The sequence below is a fragment of the Opisthocomus hoazin genome, chromosome 13, assembly GCF_030867145.1.
Source record: "Opisthocomus hoazin isolate bOpiHoa1 chromosome 13, bOpiHoa1.hap1, whole genome shotgun sequence".
Classification (NCBI taxonomy): Eukaryota; Metazoa; Chordata; class Aves; order Opisthocomiformes; family Opisthocomidae; genus Opisthocomus; species Opisthocomus hoazin.
Genome location: NC_134426.1, coordinates 25,983,535 through 26,001,926, shown reverse-complemented (window position 1 = coordinate 26,001,926; position 18,392 = coordinate 25,983,535). Strand labels below are relative to the sequence as shown.

The 18,392-nt window shown below is 47.0% G+C and overlaps 1 protein-coding gene across 12 annotated transcripts in view; it reads right to left on the bottom strand.

Annotated features, from left to right (window-relative positions):
• PITPNM2 (phosphatidylinositol transfer protein membrane associated 2) overlaps window positions 1-18,392 on the bottom strand; it is a 145,715-nt gene that overhangs the window by 41,880 nt on the left and 85,443 nt on the right. For all 12 annotated transcript variants that reach the window (XM_075434417.1, XM_075434424.1, XM_075434423.1 and 9 more), the window contains 5 exons: window positions 15,196-15,410; window positions 13,457-13,578; window positions 11,850-12,083; window positions 4,066-4,389; window positions 965-1,060 (listed from right to left, as the gene is read on the bottom strand). In XM_075434417.1, coding sequence (XP_075290532.1) covers window positions 965-1,060; window positions 4,066-4,389; window positions 11,850-12,083; window positions 13,457-13,578; window positions 15,196-15,410 — 991 coding nt within the window. The remainder of the gene's footprint in view (window positions 1-964; window positions 1,061-4,065; window positions 4,390-11,849; window positions 12,084-13,456; window positions 13,579-15,195; window positions 15,411-18,392) is intronic.

Genomic DNA, 18,392 nt, shown 5'->3' with positions numbered 1-18,392 from the left:
CGCCACTCTCTACCCCAGGGTTTGAGAGGTATGCCTGAACACTTGACACAACAACTCTTCTGGAACATGACACTATTCGTTTTTTGAGACCGAACTTTAGCTGAACGTCCGTGAAATCTAGCTGACTACCAGCAAAACCCTGCTTTACAAAACTAGGGCATCAACTTCTAACCACCGCATTTCACAGAAAGGTCACCAACTTCATCAGCACGCGTTGCGCATCTAACGTAGATCAGCACTGCGAGCCGAGAGAAGAGTCCATCTGTCGTCAGTACAGACGGAGCCTTTCAGCCTTAAATACGCATTAAGTACAGTACATTAAATGAGTGCAGTGGATCAAAGCTTCTTCAGACACACATGCACAGAGGAAAAAACAAAACCCACAGCTTTCTCCTAATACGGACAGTCAAAATGACTTGGAGAATCCTGGAATCAACACTGATTAGTTCTAGCACCTGAAGCACCCTGTTGCGTTCACCATTGTATTTCTCAGAACAGGAGAATAAGGAGTTAATAAAGGCAAACTTGGGTCTCTTCAGGCTCAGACAGGACAATTAATCATACCTCCTACTGATTAAAAAATAAATTAGAAAAATAATCAGTCACACCGAATCAGAATCCTTAGGACACACCCACAGTCCAGTTAGTATTGCTGAATTTTACCCACACTCATTTGCACCGAATAAAATACAGCTCCAAAGGTTAAGACAGTTCAAGATCCCTTCAGACAGATCACAGCGAATCTGAAATGTTGCTGCGTTAAATGTAAGCGTCTGCTGGCTGATGCCGGGGGTGCTTGAAGAAGCTGCACTGATGCTGCACATACCTTGGCTAGAAAGGAAAAGACTTCAAACAAAGCAAAAAGGTCTCGCTTCCTTCCCCGCTCACCCCCCACACTCGTGCCTTCCGCTCTCTTACCCCACCACTTCAGGGAACAAACGACGGTGATTTAGGCTCCACATACCATGTGCATCAAAGAATTCATCATCTGAGCTGTCATCCGAATCTCTGGCAATGCTCTGCATCCTCCACTCGGAGATACTATGGCGTGAGGGACTTGCTGGAAAAAACAGAACAGCCTTATGCGATGCGCTACATCGACAAGACGGAGAGTTCCCAACATGATCCTTGCTGGAGGAAGAGTCGTGTGTTCTCTATGAAAATTCACTGCTGCAATATCAAAGAACACAAAACCCCGATGATGCTGGCGTGATGTCAGTGTACCGCTTTCCAGATCCTGCGTGTTTACTGTTAGAACCTGCCAGCAAGATGCTACATTAAAGCAAGCTGCTTGTATCACTCTTGTGCTATTTTGAATGGCAGCTATTTATAATTGTTAGTAGGACGTGCAAAATCAGCCGGGTTTTAAAGTTTGCAATTAGGAAGGAAGCGGGCTGATTGGCAGCCTTCTTCGTGCCTCTCATCGGCACATAAACCATGCCTCTGCTTCGCTAACTTTCGGGTGGGTAGCTAAGCAGAGCAGCCTGGATAGAAATCATCTGTTTTCTGGAAGGAAATTGCTTCCACACAAATTGGATTAGAGATCTATTTAAACTTTAAACTTGAATGACTTAAGGAACATGCTCTCCAACTACTTCAGAGGGAGCTGCCGGGGCGGCTGTCCTGACGGAGCCAGGAGAAAACCCAACGCTGCTTTTGGTCCCTGTTTGCCCTCCTGTGCCCACACCTGCCTGCTCCCTTTCATTTTTCCCTCCAGAGCTCTCTGCGCTAAATATAAACATCTCACAGCTCTTTTTCTTTTCTTTTTTTCCCCCCCCTCAGATCGAATTTAGCAGTGATCCAGCCTGAACTCTCCTCGGCTGAACTGGTTACAGAACGGCCGTCCGCTGAGGGGAGCACGGTCCAGGGAACGACGAGAGAGGGGGCTTCTCCCCTCTTTCAGAGGGCTCTTGCACATCACACAGCGCACACCAAGCGCTTGCAGCAGCCACCTAACCCAGCAAAAACCTGAGGAGACTGAGAAATTCGCGTTTAGCATATCCAAAGACACCGAAAGGTTCTGGTTACTGTGACAGCTGCACGAGCCCTTTCATGCTATTGTTGTAACAGCGTCGAATCTGTAAGTCAAATTCTTCTCATTTTGCTACCCGGTTGTCACACGGGAGGAGGACGGGGACCCTGTGCAGAGTCATCTAATTGCAGCTCAGCATTGGCTCAGCAGCCCCCAACCACCCCATCGCCCACCCCTCAGGGAGCGGCAAGCGAGGAGGTTGGCAGAGCGCAGCTAATTCACGCTGAAGTGACGTCAAGGCACTCGCATAATAGTTGCTAAAAATAGAGCATATAATAACATATGGGACGGCGACAAGGGTCCTGCTGTCACCAGAGGTCTCGCTCAGACAGTACAGCAAGGACCGAGGTCTTTGGGAGAAAAGGCGTTGCTTTTTTCAGCTGGAGGTAGCGTAAATCGAGACAGCCCTCCTTGCTTCCATATGTTAATATGCTGCCAGCATGAAGAAGGATTAAAATATCCGCATGACGTACTTCCCAGCACATCACAATTCATGTCTTTCATTACTTTTTCTTGTAAGAGAGAGATTCTGCAGTTTAAAAGAAATTCATGCTTCGCTACCAGTGACAGACCTTCAAGTGAAATCCTAAGAGGTCTGAAAACTACAGCTTCCATGAACATCTCCGCACTGGAAGAGGGGGCTCATAACAAGGAGCATAACGAGATACGGGCACATCAACATCAAATCCTGGTGCAAAGCGAAGTAGCCAGTATTTCTGCCTTTCTACAATGATTTATGAAGCATCTGGTAGCTTCTTCCCTGGGGCTCACTCCAGTGAGTCATCACAAGGTAAAACTCCTGCTCATCTCCCTCTCCCCCGGTGATGAAATCCGTGATGGAGTGGTAAATAAAAATGGAGACTCAGCTCACAATATTTAGTGCATATGAGAGATGGAGAAGCTTCACTCACCCAGATGTCCCCTTCTACCGTCACTGGAAGAAATGCTGCCCCTTGGAGCTTTCAGAAAAATCAAGATTTTTTTGCTTTCTTGCTGTGAGAGCTGTTACCCTGCTGTCAGCTGCACTGGACTAAAAGGAGAGGGAACAGCTGAAGGTTCAAGCCTTCTTTCTGCAACTCGCTGAGGATTCACCCCTTTGTACAGAACGGTCCAAGGAAGGGAAGAGTTTAATACAGCAAAAAAAGGTGACAGTCTAGGGAGAGGTGAATGACAAAATGCAGGACTCAAAGCTGAGTCCTTACAGGGTATCCATAGCGGTTTTAAAAGCAAAATCCTGAAAGCTTGCTGAATGGTATTTAAAAGTGAATACAAATGTGATCCATGGTCCCACCTAATCCCAGGCTGTGAGGTTGGGTTTCTGAACAGCTACCGCACATCATCACCAGCGGAAGGCAGCAGCCCCCACCCCCTTTTTTTGGGGTTATCTGCCTTAATTTCCCCAGTAGCTGACGGGGACACTTCGCTGTGTGAGCTACGCTGCAGCACCCATGGAGCCAAACACCCGCTTCTGAAACGGTGGGCGTGTCGTGGCGTATAACCATGGCCAAGGAGCACGGGGTGCCTGCTGCAGCTGCCTCCTGGGAAACACGAGGCCGTTAGCAGCCACCCACAGCCGGGCCGGGTCTGCAGCACAGCGGGCAAGCAGACATCCAGAAAGGGAACACCAATGAAGCACCAGGTCTTATAAAGGCCACCAGCAGCTCTTGGGTAACAAGGACCAGCTGTCTCTGCACAGCTATGTTTGTCTTCTTCTGAGACCAATGCTGCTTGCCAGCTGCTTCCTGCTCTTTGGCTGTTCTTTCATTGATTCTCTGCTTTTCAGATTGGCAAGAACTCTGCCACGTGCCACTGAGTCACAGTTATGGGATGACCAGAAACATTCCAAAAACACTAACAGGTCACCTGAGAAAACCGAGCCTCCAACAGCAGCAGAGAAGGCCTCCAAGTTAAAAGGACTCAGAGGAGACAGACGCAATGTTCAAAAGGTGCCAGCCACAAGGAGACAGGGTCCTGCCTCCCAGCAGCCCAATCTCCAGGCAGTTCAGAAGAGCAAGTTAGCAGCAGCATCTTACCTCCTCTCTTTGAAGACCGTGAGGACTTGGAAGAGGTGGACCACTGCTTGGTGAGCGATCTCCCAGAGGGTGTTTCGCTGTTACCAGCCGCATCCTCTGTGTCAACAGGGGAAACTGTGTTGGCTTCAATATCCTTCTCACCAGGAGTGTCTTTGACACCGTGCTGCTCAGTATCATTTTCACTGCAGAACTGGGCCATCTTCTGAGCCAGCATCAACTGTGCCTCCTTCTCCAGCTGCCGGATATCCTCAATGGTGAGCCCATACCACTCGTCCTGCCAGCACCAAGCCTGCCGATGGGCACGGACCATGACCTTCCGCAAGCCTGCAAAGCCAGAACGCCCCAGTCACCAGTGCTACAAAACTGCAGGAATCGATGCATTCCCTTCCCCAAAACCTCAAGAGAGTGTGGCAAGGACATTACAGTGGCATCAACGACACAATGCTATAAGGTGCACTAAAGGACCACACAGCAAGCGTCAGGATGGCAAATTGGTCACTTCACGTACTTTACCTCCTCAATACTTGTTAACCAACCATGCACTGAAAAATTAACCAGTCTTCTGTGACTGCTTTTAGCTTGGGAACTTCCCAATCCTGGATCCAGGACCTTGTTCTGTGACTGCCTGCTCCACCAAGGAGGAGCCTGGCACAGACCACAACTGCAACTCCCATGAAGTTCTGGGAAGCTGCAACATTTGGAACTGGCCTTCAAAGTGAAGTATGTTCCCAGAAGAAAAAAAAAATAAAACAAAAAAGCCAACAGCAACAACAAAACCCACTGATTTTTTTTATCCAGGAAAGTTTCAAGTGGTTCCTTGTTGAACAGTACCTAGCCCACCACAATCGTTACATGACAGCAGCACATCCCACATCAGCAGTGCTAAGACTAAAACCCCTCCTCTCCTTGGAAACCTGGTTTCTGCACCAAAACAGCTTCTGAGATAATGGGATGGGAAGCAAAGCAAGGGAGGGAATAAAGATGCTTTATTTTGCAGACACCATCTGTCTTCTAGTCCATGAGAAAAATGGATAAAGCCAATTTAAGGTATTTCAACATATCACATATCTGAAAGATAGAACTGTCTCAGTACCAACACACAATGCTCCTGACCAGGCAACAGAAAGTTTCCTCCAAGACTTCAGCTTGTTGGCTAACCTCATCGTACCACCAAGACCTTTAAAACAGTACAGTCACTCAGGATTTGCAACCAATGTTATTGCTTAAAAGCTCACGACGGGTCACAGCTCCAAACTGGGAGCACACAGCAGCGACGGTGCTTTTAAAAGCTTCTGTAAGTGCTGACAAACAAATCCTCAGGAGCCCTTTGGGGGGGGTGGGGGGGTGAGGGAATCAATTAATACTGTCCCCCTTTGATGTCCCCCCCTTTAATTACTGGGAAACTGAGGCAGAGATGGGTTGGAGGACGTGCCAAAAGCAGCAGTGGGACTTGCTGTCAGTGGGATTCCGGATCTGCAATCCTCCTCTGCTAAACCTGGAGTGGACACACACTGCGCTGAAAAGCTGGCAGGCAGGGTAGCCAACCTCTCCCTCTGACGAAGACCCTGGCTGAAGACCGCAGGCCACACCACCAACACTGCTATTACAAGATAGAGAGCAATCAACAGGCTACACTAAAGTCATTTTGGTTTTGGGAGCTGCAGACGGAGCTCTCCAAGCACCATCAAGAGGAAAGACGGCCCTCGTAAGCCACGCTCCATTTCCAGGAGCATGGCCAAAGCTGGATGGTCCCACTGCATGCGAGGTTTCTAAGGTGCTTCCAACAACATCTGCTTCACCGTTGTACAGAAAGTCTTGGATCTCACTACTGCCACGGCTTCTGTGATCTTCAGCCTAAATATCCCTTTTGTTTTCTGCAATGATCTTCTTTTTTTAATTATTAAATCATACAAAAAGCCAATTTTTATACAGTTATTTCCTTCAAGGGCTGGGCACTTTATTTTCTGCTCTGCCCTTTGGTTAGTTCTTAACGCCACCAGCCATCACAAGGCAACCTATCAGGAGGAAATAACCCCTGAGATCAGCAGCTAACGCAATGGGCCAGCTCAACCTGAACTTCATTTGCACACTAAGATTAAATCTATCAATATTTTATGCATTTCTCTGCCTGACTTTCAGAAGGGAGCTCCATGTAGGATAGGCAAGTTTGAGCCAGCAGACTGTGACCTTCTGGGGGCAGAACGAGGGGCCTCGGCAGCTTAATTCTGTCCAACCTGAGTCGAGATTCAGAGTTATTTCCCCCACCAGATTACTTTTCGCAGAACTACAGGAGAACGTTTTAGCCTCTTCACCTCCCATTATGACTGACAATCAGCTGAGCTTAAAAACGAAGATTAAACTCCCATCTCATCCAGACTGAAAGCCAAGAAAACTCCTCCCTTGCTGTAATTCAGTCCCCAACGCCACAACTATCCTTCGGACTTCCACATCCCCAATGTCCAATTCTACCTTGCTTGGAACACCTTGAAAACAGACTGCGATCAGACACAGAAGCAAACGGTCCCCTTGCTCTCACCCCAAGGCTTCCTCCATTCCAGGGCTCTGCAGCCTCTGCTTGCACTCCTGGATCCAACCTTGATGCATCAAAGCACCAGCTCCTCAGAAGCTCTGGGTAAAGGCACAGATGCCACCGACCGCGTATCTTTGCTTTAATGGACTAACATCACAGCGAACATGAAAACCACTTGGGGGTAAAAAAAGCCTCCTGAAGTTCCCTTCTCCTTTCTTTCACTTCATCTCTTAGATCACAAAAATCACCCGTATTGCTTCCTCCCAACCCACAGACCTCCCCGTCTCCACTGCTCACATCACTTTGATCAGACATCTCAAATCACCCTTCCTTAAAGCCTTGCTCTTCTCCAGCTAGGATGGCATTGCAGGGCTTCACGGCTGTTGTGCCTCTATCACTCCTGATTAGTTATGAAGTCAAAAAGACTGAGACTATTTTCCTAGCCTCTGGCCTTCACCTGGGACACATCAGCGATGCTGCATTTCTCCTCTTTCAACAGAGGGAGAAAACCTGGAAGAGAACAAGGCTGCCCAGGTACAAAAGAAATTGAAAAATAAAAGTCATAGCTTGCAGAAAAAAAATCTTCGCTGCTCGGGATGGAAAACTTGAGCAGTCAGTCCCTCGGTGCACAGCAGTGAGAATATCCCTGAATTAATCTCCAGCCTGCAGCGCCGAAGCCTTCCAGGAGGCAGCGGAGACGCGGAGGAAGCCCGGAGAGCCCTCCCACAGCCGGACGGATTCCAGATCCAGCCACAAATGACCAACCGCACCTGTCCGGACACCGCTTCCCTCCCTGCGCAGTGGAAAAAAAAATCAAGTCTTGAAGCATTTTTTATCAAAACGTTAGAGAAAAAGCAGCTTTTTATTTGAAAAGTGAAAAGGAGGGGACAGATCAGACCCAGGAAACAGAGCGTAATTGGGAAAAAATCTCTTTTCAACAGATCAGAGCTCCCCACGGGACAGTGCTGTGGGCCAGTTCGCTTTCATTTTTCTCTCTGGCAGGAGGGGAGGTGCAAACGCCTCCCGCTCAGCCCGAGAAGTCCCTGTCCCGCAGTCCATCCCCGGCACTGTGCTTTCCGGCCATGCCTCACAGCCGGCTGCAGCCCGTGTGGCCGCTTGCCTTCCCGGCCTGCGGCACGCTGCCGGCTGGCAGGAGCTGGCCGGGGAGGACAGGTTGGGTACAGCATCCCACCGGTCACCTCACTCCAGCTCCTCCGACCCCTGCCACCATCCGCTGTGGGGTGCGAGCTCCCTCCTTACCTATCGCCTGGTCCCAGCCAGCAGATAAACCCAGCAGTATAGAAGCACCGCAGGGTGGGAGACCGTCTCCCAAAGAGGTCTTTCTGGTGTGAAGAGAGAACTGAGCAGCACAGGGTAATCAGGGAGGATTTTAGAGGGGGTTTTCCACCCCCAGCCAGCGTGCACCACGCTCATCTGAGCCTTCTTTCCCAGAATCGGAGGATAACCCCACAATCTTGGCAGGCAAGTCACACACTGAAGTCAACCAGAAATAAAATGGGAACAGGTATTTTATAAGGATGTGGGTACCAGCTGATTTCGGTAGTATTAGTAATTAACAAGACTATTATTTCTCTAGAGCGCACAACTTCAGTTTAAAAAAAAAAGGGAACCACACACGCACAAACGCACACATGCAGACTGCGCTCAGAAGTACCCGTCGTTGTTCGTTGATTTAATTACAGAATTTCCCACTGCGTTGTGCAGAAGGATCATCTGTGAAGAGTCTAGCAGGGTGCAAACATTTAAATCACCTGCCTTTCAACTCACCACCTCAACAGCTCTGCTGCAGAGACGGGCTGAATCCGTGAGGTGCCGACTCTTGTAAATGATTTGCCTGCAGATTGTGGTGTTGAACTTCATCTCACAAAAGGAGCTCTAAATGACCATGAGATGAGCCAGGACAGAGAGGACTGTTTAGCTGAATTTAAAAAGTCTTTTTTTATAGTCCTGGATTTGTTTTTCAAATTGAAGTAAAAATAGTAACTGAAATAAAAACTCAATGCAATAAAAAAACCCCAAACAAAAAACCCACTACCAAATCCTGCCCAAACCTCCTCAACTATCCATACAAAGCAACCGTTCAGATACCCATCGGCTATGTAGGACCAACATCCCAAAGCATTTTGTGATGCACTTGCACAATGTCCTGGCAGCAGATAAAGGATACCTGGATGATGAGGGGACTGGAGCATCTCTCCTACGAGGAAAGGCTGAGGGAGCTAGCCTTGTTCAGCCTGGAGAAGAGAAGGCTGCGAGGGGACCTAATAAATGCTTATAAGGGTGGGTGTCAGGACGATGGGGCCAAACTCTCTTCAGTGGTGCCCAGCAACAGGACAAGGTCCAATGGGCACAAACTGAAGCATAGGAAGGCATGGAAACAGGCTGCCCAGGGTAGTGGTGGAGGCACCATCCCTGGAGGTGTTCAAAAAACATGTAAATATGGCACTTCAGGACATGGTTTAGCATGGTGGTGTTGGGTTGATGGTTAGACTTTTCCAACCTTAATGATTCTGTGATTCTACCTCCCCTTCTTCCCTTGCTCAGACCATTCACGAAGCAAAACCTGCGGCCACATCCGTGTCATGCTATCTTCAACCTGCGCACTCTCGCAAAGGCTCTACCTGCAGGCCCCAATGGGCAGTGTCCTTCTGGATGAACTTCCCAGTGAAGTCTAAGTCCTGCAAAAGAGCTTTCTAAAGCCGGTCCCACTTTAGCACCGTGAAACACTTTGGGCATATTAAGCCTCAGACACACTAGCTTAGGCAAAGCTCCAGTCACTGGGACGGGAACACAATTTGCCGTAGTATATAATCAATAACCCATACACAGGCAACACACTTTTTTAACAGCAAAAGAATCATAGCCCACGTGCACCATTAGGAAGCAAGTGGGAGCAGAACATTATGCAGTGCCAGTCCAATTAAACTTGAATTCTATGGGAAAGGAGCAAAAAAGCACACAAATATTACAGCCAAGTAGACTAATAGCCCACAATTTTAGTCTGCGTCTCAGGCTGTCAAAGCACTGAGTAACTGTCCAATTAGTCATCAGAAGAAATGGCTGTTGCACCCAGGAAGACTGAGAACATTTCAACACCACCCCCCAGAGTTACTCTCTCCGTGCTGAGTAGCCTTTCTACACATCGCAGTCCATCCGTCACTCAGCTCAGACGCGTTCTCCTTTCAAGCCATTCTCTAATTTTAGTTTGCACCACTAAGGACTGCTCCCCTCCTCGGGCAGAGCTTGGATCCCGCTCTTGGTTTCTGCCTTGGTTTTCCTTCTGGCTTGACAACCCTGCACAGAGTGCGCTAATCCCCCTAGAAACAAATTTGCAGGAGCTAGGAAAAGAGGAACCAGAAGCAGAATGCCACGGAGGGGCTGGGCCACAAGAACATCTTGGGCACCTGCGCAGCGTGGTCTGGTTGCACGGCACACAAAGGTCTCCATCCGCTTTGGTTCGCCAACTGAAACCCCAGAACGGGGATCAGTGTATAAGCCTGGTCAATCAGGTTGCAGCCCACATCTTTCCAACTTCACCATCCTTCTCCCCTGCTGTCTTTGGTACACGTGCTCTGGCACTTTTACCACTCACCAACGGCTGCCCCACGGCTATCCCATGGCAGGAGAAGGTTCCGCATCTTCTGTAGGTACCCAAAGCTTTTGCTTTCACTTTTCACTCACTCAGCTTTGTCTTGCCTTAAAGACTTTTCTGATTTTATGCATCTTAACCACTTTGAAAAACAGTATTTGCCATCATTATAACAGAGTGGAAAGGCTTTTGAGAGGCAGACAATGAGCTGGCGCGGCTCTCCGCAAAGCCTCAATCAAGAGGAAAATGGCAGGCAATCGTTCGCGAAATACAAAAGAAACGTTTCTAAGGGACCACAGTTTAATCTATGCCAAACACCTCTGAACAACTGGAAGAGTCACAGGCTTCTTTTTCATTTCACAGATACAACGGAGTTGTTATTCTGCCCTCTTGTTTTGCAGTATACACTAAATTAACCCATGGCACCAGAACGCCGAGGGACTTCATTGCAAAGAGCCACTTGTAATAGGGTCTGTAACAGGTAAAAACTTCCATCTGGGGTAAAGTAAAACCAAAGGAGCTTTAAGAAAGCAATCTGTGACTATTCAGAGCACCGTGCACACTGTTCTCTGCTGCTCTATCAGTGTTTTCCATATTGGCTCTCAGAAGCACGGGATGACTGAAGAGCTGTACAATAATTACTTATGCTAGCACCAGGCACTTCAAGGAAGCTTTGCATGTAGAAAAGACAGCTGTAGAGGTCATGTAGGAAGATTTACTGTGTATAGAAAGCAGGTAGCATCCTTTACACAGCCTTTCTTTGGCATTTTCTTTGCCAGAGGACAGCCATAGCTCTGCACTTTTTTGGGGATGGGAATGCTTCATTAAAACTTTCTTCAAGTTTTCCACCTGGCCATAGATCCTGTCTGCTGTGGCAAGGCTCAGAAACTGTATAAGTTGTGCGATCGATTTTCTGCAAAGAACAAATTACTGCCAGCACTGCTACCACCCGGACCGCCTCCGCTTAGTTACTTCTGGGACACAAACAATACTTCCTTAAAAGCACCGACCGAAGAAGGCATCAATCACAGCAGCACGTTTCCTCACGACCGAGAGCTGCCAATGACGCCGAGGGGGTTACTGCACAGCGAGGCGAGGAGCTCCGAGCACCGCAGCCTGGGGACAGAGATGGATGGCCACCAGAGAGCCACCAGCCCTGCCACAGGGCAGGCAGAACCCAGGGACGCTCCGGCGAGCGGTTTGCTGGCACCACGTAGGACTCAAGAAGTAAAGCTTATTTCTTTGAGCGGCCCTTGAGAATTTTGTTCACAATAAAAAAAAACAGCGGGTTTTGAAAATGATCTGGCAAAGTTTAACAGACAAATCCTTACTTATAAAAAGAGAGACTGCCCGATCTTGCCTACACAGAACTTGAAACCCTTTCAGTGGCTACACCTGGTTTGGATTCATACATAGCATATTTATGTGACAGAATTAAGTGATTAGAATTAGAAATAAGTGATAGAATAACACAATCTTTTCTGAACTGACTCACAACTCTGCAAAAAGACTCCTCAGACCCGAGAACCTCTTCAGAGACATGTCTTGGGATATGACACATGGCACACACCGCACCTTCATGTTTCAATTCAGAAACGACATTAAGGAGTTGACAGTGAACTTTGCAAAACTACAAATGCTCACCAACATCATGGATAAACCGCTCAATTTTCGACTGCATCCCCCAGTATCTGAACTCGACTTTACACAGCTTATATGCACACATGATGGGGTATTTCCCAGGGTTGTTCTTGTACTCTTGAATCCAGTCTTCTGAGAGGGGGCCTCTTTTAGTCTTCGCTGATTTATACAGCTTTGGATCCTCCTCAGCTTTGTATTCATGTGGAGGGATAGGATCTTTAACAATATCAATAGGATCTACAGAAAGAGAAGAGAAACAGTTAGACATTTCCTTTTTCTGAATAAAAGAAAAAAAAAATACCATTCTTCAGGAGTTATTTCTGTTTTAGTAAGTGCTACAGCTTTGTCTCGTCTGAGACAGTTAAACACACCTGCCCTTTCTTACCAAAAGACACTACCCACTGAAAGTCTTATCTCTGGAGTCCATCAAGTGAGGTTATGGTAACTACTCACATGCTAAGGTTACGCAGATGTATTACAGAAAAGATGAAGTCCTAATTAACACTTCAACAATGCAGAAGTGGAAACTGCAATAGCAGGCGAGCGAATGAGCATATTTTAAAGATCTGCATCCCCCACCCCACACGTCAGCAGAAGCATCTGAAGTTTGGATTGCAGTGCAGGATTGCGCTTCCCAAGAAGCGACAGCTCTTCCAACACTTCTCAGCGAGGCAGCGTGACTCAAGCCTGTTTGTTCAGTGCTGAAAGCCCGAGCAGATAGGCTTAGGAATGAGGACGGTCAACCTGAAGTTCACAACGAAGTTTAAATCACGTAACACTAAAGTCATGTTGCTGTGGGCTACTGCCACTTCCCGCACGGCAAGAGCGCAGAAAGAGCCAGGCAGAGCAGCCACTACGTGTCCCTGCCCAGAGCTGCCACGCCGGCCAGCGTGCGTGGGGCTGCCCGAAGTCAGCCCGAGCTCCACACCTCCCCAGTCCCAGCAGCTGCAGGGTGAGGGACGCTTCAGTCTGGCGCGGCTGCAATTGCCAGCACTCCCTGCCGCGCAGCCGGGGCCATGGGCACGGACCACGACGGACAGCGAAGCAGAGGAACTGCTATGACGCTTGCCATTCTCTGCCTTTTTAGAAGATGCTCCCTTTTGCCTTTTCTCATTAAATCCTTACAGATATCAGGCTCATTAACTCAATCTTCTAAAGACAGCTGCAAAGCTGAAGTGTTTACTCTCAAAGGAGCGGAAGCAAAAATGCAAAAATACACCTTCATGTTTCAGAAGAGTAGAAAGGAATGATTTTCATATACGCAAAGGAGCTACACAATTATACAGCAATCTCTTCCCCTTCTATTGTTATTTCTGCTTATTACTCCCAAGATCATCAGATGTCTTGCTCCCCTTGGGAGCTGCACAAATAAGTCAGGAAAGCAGCAGCTTCAATTTACAGACAGGGGCAATTCAAATGATTTCCATGTGAGTTACATCGAGCCTAGAAGAGAACTCATGTGTCCTCACTCTACTTGGTGTAACCCTACCGGCAGACAGACACGGACGGGGTGCAGGTGTGCGTTCAGCAGGGGATGGACAGGCAGATAGGACATAGCAAGATGGAAAAAAAAAAAAGTAGAAAAAAGGTAAAAGAAAAAGGCTATTCACCTAGAATGGTTTGTCTTTTTTCTGCAGGAGAAAGGTTGAACACGTTGACATGCTCTCCTGGATCAGTTTTGTAGTATGTCTCAATATCAATAGAGAACTTCTCCACAAAAGGACACGTGTACCTGAAAACAAGAACAATGCAGCTTAGAGTAAATCCCCCTCGGCTTGGCAAGTGGAGAAAACGCTTTCCTAAGATGTACAACATCAGCCTCAAATCCAAGCCAGCCTTTGCTCATGTATTACTTCGGATGTGCTTAAAATACCATCTATACAGATGAAAGAGATTTGTTCTTTAATAACTTCTTAAGACAGGAGCTCTCCTTGGACATGTGGCTTCACTGGAATAGCTCTGGTTTAGTAAAACCCCAAGCTCACAGCTAAGGGGTGTGCTCCCCATGAGGTGTCACACGGACTACAGGTGAGAAGACACCAATGCACCCCAAGCAGTTACTGGAGACTGGGCACCCACGCTGACCAAGAAACAACTTCTCTGCAACCAGCAAGCAGAAAGCCCGAGGGGACCACCAAGTCGTCTCACTTTGCAGAGACGCTGACAAAAACCTGCAACTTCATTTGACAATGTCTCCTCCAGATACTATTATCAGGACAGACTGTTTTCAAATGCGTGGTTTTCAGCAAGGAGATAACTTTTGGGCCCGCTATGCTAAGGAGTTATGTTATGGTACAGATACTAACACAAGGCCACCCTGGAAATGCACCTTCCCCAGCAGAAGAGCAGAGCTCTTGCCTGGAATCCATGGCAGAACTAAATACGGCCTGGTTCTTGCAGCGCCAGGTTTCCTGGTCAACTGATTGACTTTCAAGAAAATAGGTAAAAACAGACTGGAAGTGGACTTTCATCACTTGAAAGTCAGACAGCTCCGTTCTCTTTAGTCATGAGCAACTGCCTGTATGCAGACACTGACTCCCCACCTCTCCCCAGACCGACGTTACCTGTAGAGACCAGCTAAGCCAGAACTACGAACAGAACGAGATTTTTGATAGAAATCAAAATATCCATTAAAGCCTTTTTATTATGGAAGATGACAGCAGTATCAGACTTGTAAACCTGCAAAAGGAAAACGCTCTAAACCAGAGTAACTGGCATAAAGGCTGTTTATTCCAAGGTGTCTGAGCTCCTCCCAGACAAGATCAGCTGAAATGAGGAGGTCCCAGCGGGCTCCCCAGAGCCTCCAGCACTTTTACCTGCTCAGGGTGAACACCATCGGATGTAGGTTTGTTATTTTCTAGCTAAATGACAGTAAGACATTTCCCAGAAAAGAAGCATCAGATTTATTTATTAAGATTTTTCTCTCCCCACATTTTTTCCCCCCAGAACAAATGAATTGTCTTACTTGACAGTGTCCATCATGACAACTGTCCCATCACTGTATACATTCACAACCTCACTGAGCTAGCAGACGTCTGCAATGTCAAGTAGAACATGCAGTGCAGGATACAAGACTAGATAAAAACCATTCAAGATTTGCCATGCTTTGATGGACAAAACAGGTCACATTTTAGACCAACCAGCCATAAATTCTCAAGTACATCAGCAGCCAAGCTCACGCAACACTCACACTCCTGAGATTAAGCACCATGTAAGAATACTAGGACTTGACCCCAGATTCTTTAAAGGATATTGCAGGAGGTGGAAGAGATGCCAGTGCCACACCGAGACACATCAAACCCTTTCTCTAAAGTAGGGAAACAGCTCTGGACACCATGATAAATTTTACCTTGTCCTTGTATAAGGATATGCATTCCACGATTCTTCTTCAACTCGCAGAGCTGCCTTGGGCAATATTGACCGAAACCAGCTGGGTATGTGCATACCAATGTGGTACACTTTGTGAGTATACTGCCCGTTGCCTCCCGGCCCATCCATGTACGGCCTGTTCTCCAGGATCTCCACTCCACTGCCTTCCCCACATGTCTCCTCTCGGCTCTTCTTCTGAAAGGGAAAATATATCACGTAATTAATCCTCCCAGTGCGTTCTACATACCAAGGTCTCAAAACACACGAACATGGGGGATGGTTCTGAGCAGAACTGGAGCCACACCCTGGTAGTAAGATTACCAAACCTAGAGATCATAACGGAAAGGTTTAGAGACTCCTTTGGCCAACACAGGAACGGAGACCCGAGTTATTACGGATTCCTGTAAAAATCTGGATTTGGACATGGAGAGGCAGTTTGAGTGGAGACCTAACGACACGTCAATTCCTGCTGCTACAAGGGGTTACGCGCAGCTCTTTCCCAGAGCGCCCCGAACCTCGGCTCCAGCTGCGAATCACCCGACAGAACAAAAAGCTGTTGCGTCGGCGGATGACACGGACAAGGGGAGTTTATCCATCTGGGAAGATTCTTGTGGTGGTGTATCGACGCAACATCACAGCGCTGAAGACTATTTTCTGACCTAAAACCACAGGATTTGGGGGCTTGTTGCTTGTGGTCTGGCAGGGCAGCAGCTCTCCGAGAACAGCTTGGAGATGATGCTCTGCTAATTAAGATATTTAGAAGAAACAACCCGAGTTTGCCAGAATGCACACAGCACCCCCTGGCAGCCTCCATGTTTTGGCTTATTTGTAGTATTGTCCCTCTTTGAGAAACCTGGCAAAAAATTCCTTCAATAAAAAAATACTAATTTCAGTGCTCATAAGAAGAGCTAGAGGCAAACCAAATATTTATTCATTTGTAACACATTTCAGCAGACTGGATGATGTATAACCTTCATCATTTCCAAACAACAGATTCATATTGTTAGTATTTTGAGTTTATTGTTTGCATTTGAGAGGACAGCATTTCGGAAATTAAGAAAAAAAAAGAAAGGGAATTTTATACAAGCATCAACTGTGAAATACAACACAGTAACAACCTCTCGTTTCTGGCACACTAACAATTCAAAGGATAACATGGTTTAACAGAAAATGATTAATAAGATGCACGAGATTGGTTTCTTGTCTTTTGAGGACAGGATGATAAGCCAACACAGCTATTTAGAATAAAATAGCCCTCTTTATAAAGAACTCTCAAGCAATTTTAAATTTAAACAGCTGAAGCAAACAAGTCTAAATAACTGACATTCTAAATAGTCTTTTTTTTTCCACACTCCACAAACTGCAATAGTCCTGCAAAAGAAAAGCACTTTTTAACAGTTTATATCTAACATTCAGCTGGCAGTTCATTAAAACACACAACCTCTTAAAACAAATTACTGTCTTTCAGTTCTTGTATAAGCACTGACCAAGTCCCGTACAAATATTTATGACAATAACATTAAATAATCTTGATGACCCAAAAATCTGGCTAACGCAAAGGTCTCGGAAAAGGCAGTAACCCAGCAGGCATAGCGAATGTGTCAGACAGAATAATAGCACAGCATCTGCTCTGAACAGTTGATACAAATTATGGAGATCTAGAGTTTTATTATATGGCATAAGGACGTGGAAATCATAAGTGGAGGAAATACGGGCTCTCTCTGTGCCAGGTCAGCACATGTAGAATCATACATCAGCTAGATTTAAAACTCCATTCTAGATTGTGTGGTTACTAGCAATTCCAAGGTAAATCTGCAAGTCCTCATTTGGGACCGTATTTAGGAGTTTTTCATTTTCAAAAGAAATCCACAGCATCGAGTGGACTCAGCACCTCTAGGACTGTGCCAAGCCAGACCTGCACAGCAAAACCAGGCTCCCAGATTTACAAAGGCTTGTATTGCATTGGAGAACCAAACCACTGAAGATTCCTTTTTGTTTTAGCAGCCATGGCTGACATAAAAATGGTTAAAAATACGTTGTATGTTTTCTTTCTCAGAGTGTGATTTCATATTCTTCCTCTCAGAGCTATGCCTGAGATACACCGTATGCCTTGTCTGCCTCCGATAGCTCTCCACCTCTTGACCCTCTTCTGAGGGTCTGGGTTTGAAGCCCAGACCAGCAGCAGCAGCCCAGACATACACGGCTAACATTAACATTCTCTGCTTTTCTTTCCCCTGTTTAACCAGTTTTGACAACATCTCTCTGCATGAGGACAACTTGCCTGCTTCTCATCCCATAGCTGGAACCCTGGCAAACCTGTAAGATCGGCCAGTTTTTGCTTTACGTGAATACTTCCACAGGCAGCTCTTCCACACGACCTGGGAACGCTAACACAGCTTCTGAGGCAGAGCTGGCTGATGGCTGGAGATGCGACAACTGGCGTGGTGTTACGGTCCCAACACTTAGTGAGGCCAGGAAGAAGGGAAAAATTCATATTAAACTGAGACCTTTTGCAGAAGTCAGTTCATGTCCCACTTCTGGCTTCTGGTTATTTTATTCATTTGTATGCGCCTGCAGGAGACCACAAACCCTGTTCTGAGAGCAGTGCATGCTTCCTCCTTCGGCCTTTCCAGATGATCAACTCCAGCCCACAGCCTCTTCCTCCCAGTTGCAAGCCTTAAGCAAATTTTGGCCCTACGCATTCCTCCAGCTTGTTACTTATCTACATGACATAGGGCAAGGGACAGCAAGAACATTTTCTTAGCTGAATGTGAAGTAAGAGCTGCACCTTTGCGTGACAAAGACACCAGAGCTGCAAAGTTTGTATCCCAAACTATCTTTTGAGCCAGGACTTTTGAGTCAGGTCAATATATACTCACAGAAACACAGAATCATTAAGGTTGGAAAAGACCTCTAAGATCATGAAGTCCAACCGTCAACCCAACACCACCATGCCTGCTAAACCATGTCATCAAGTGCCACATCTACACGTTTTTTGAACCCCTTCAGGGATGGGGACTCCACCACTGCCCTGGGCAGCCTAGTCCAATGTCTGACCACTCTTTCAGTACAGAAAGTTTTCCTAATGTCCAGTCTAAACCTCCCCTGATGCAACTTGAGGCCATTGCCTCTCGTCCTGTCGCTAGCTACTTGGGAGAAGAGACCAACCCCCGCCTC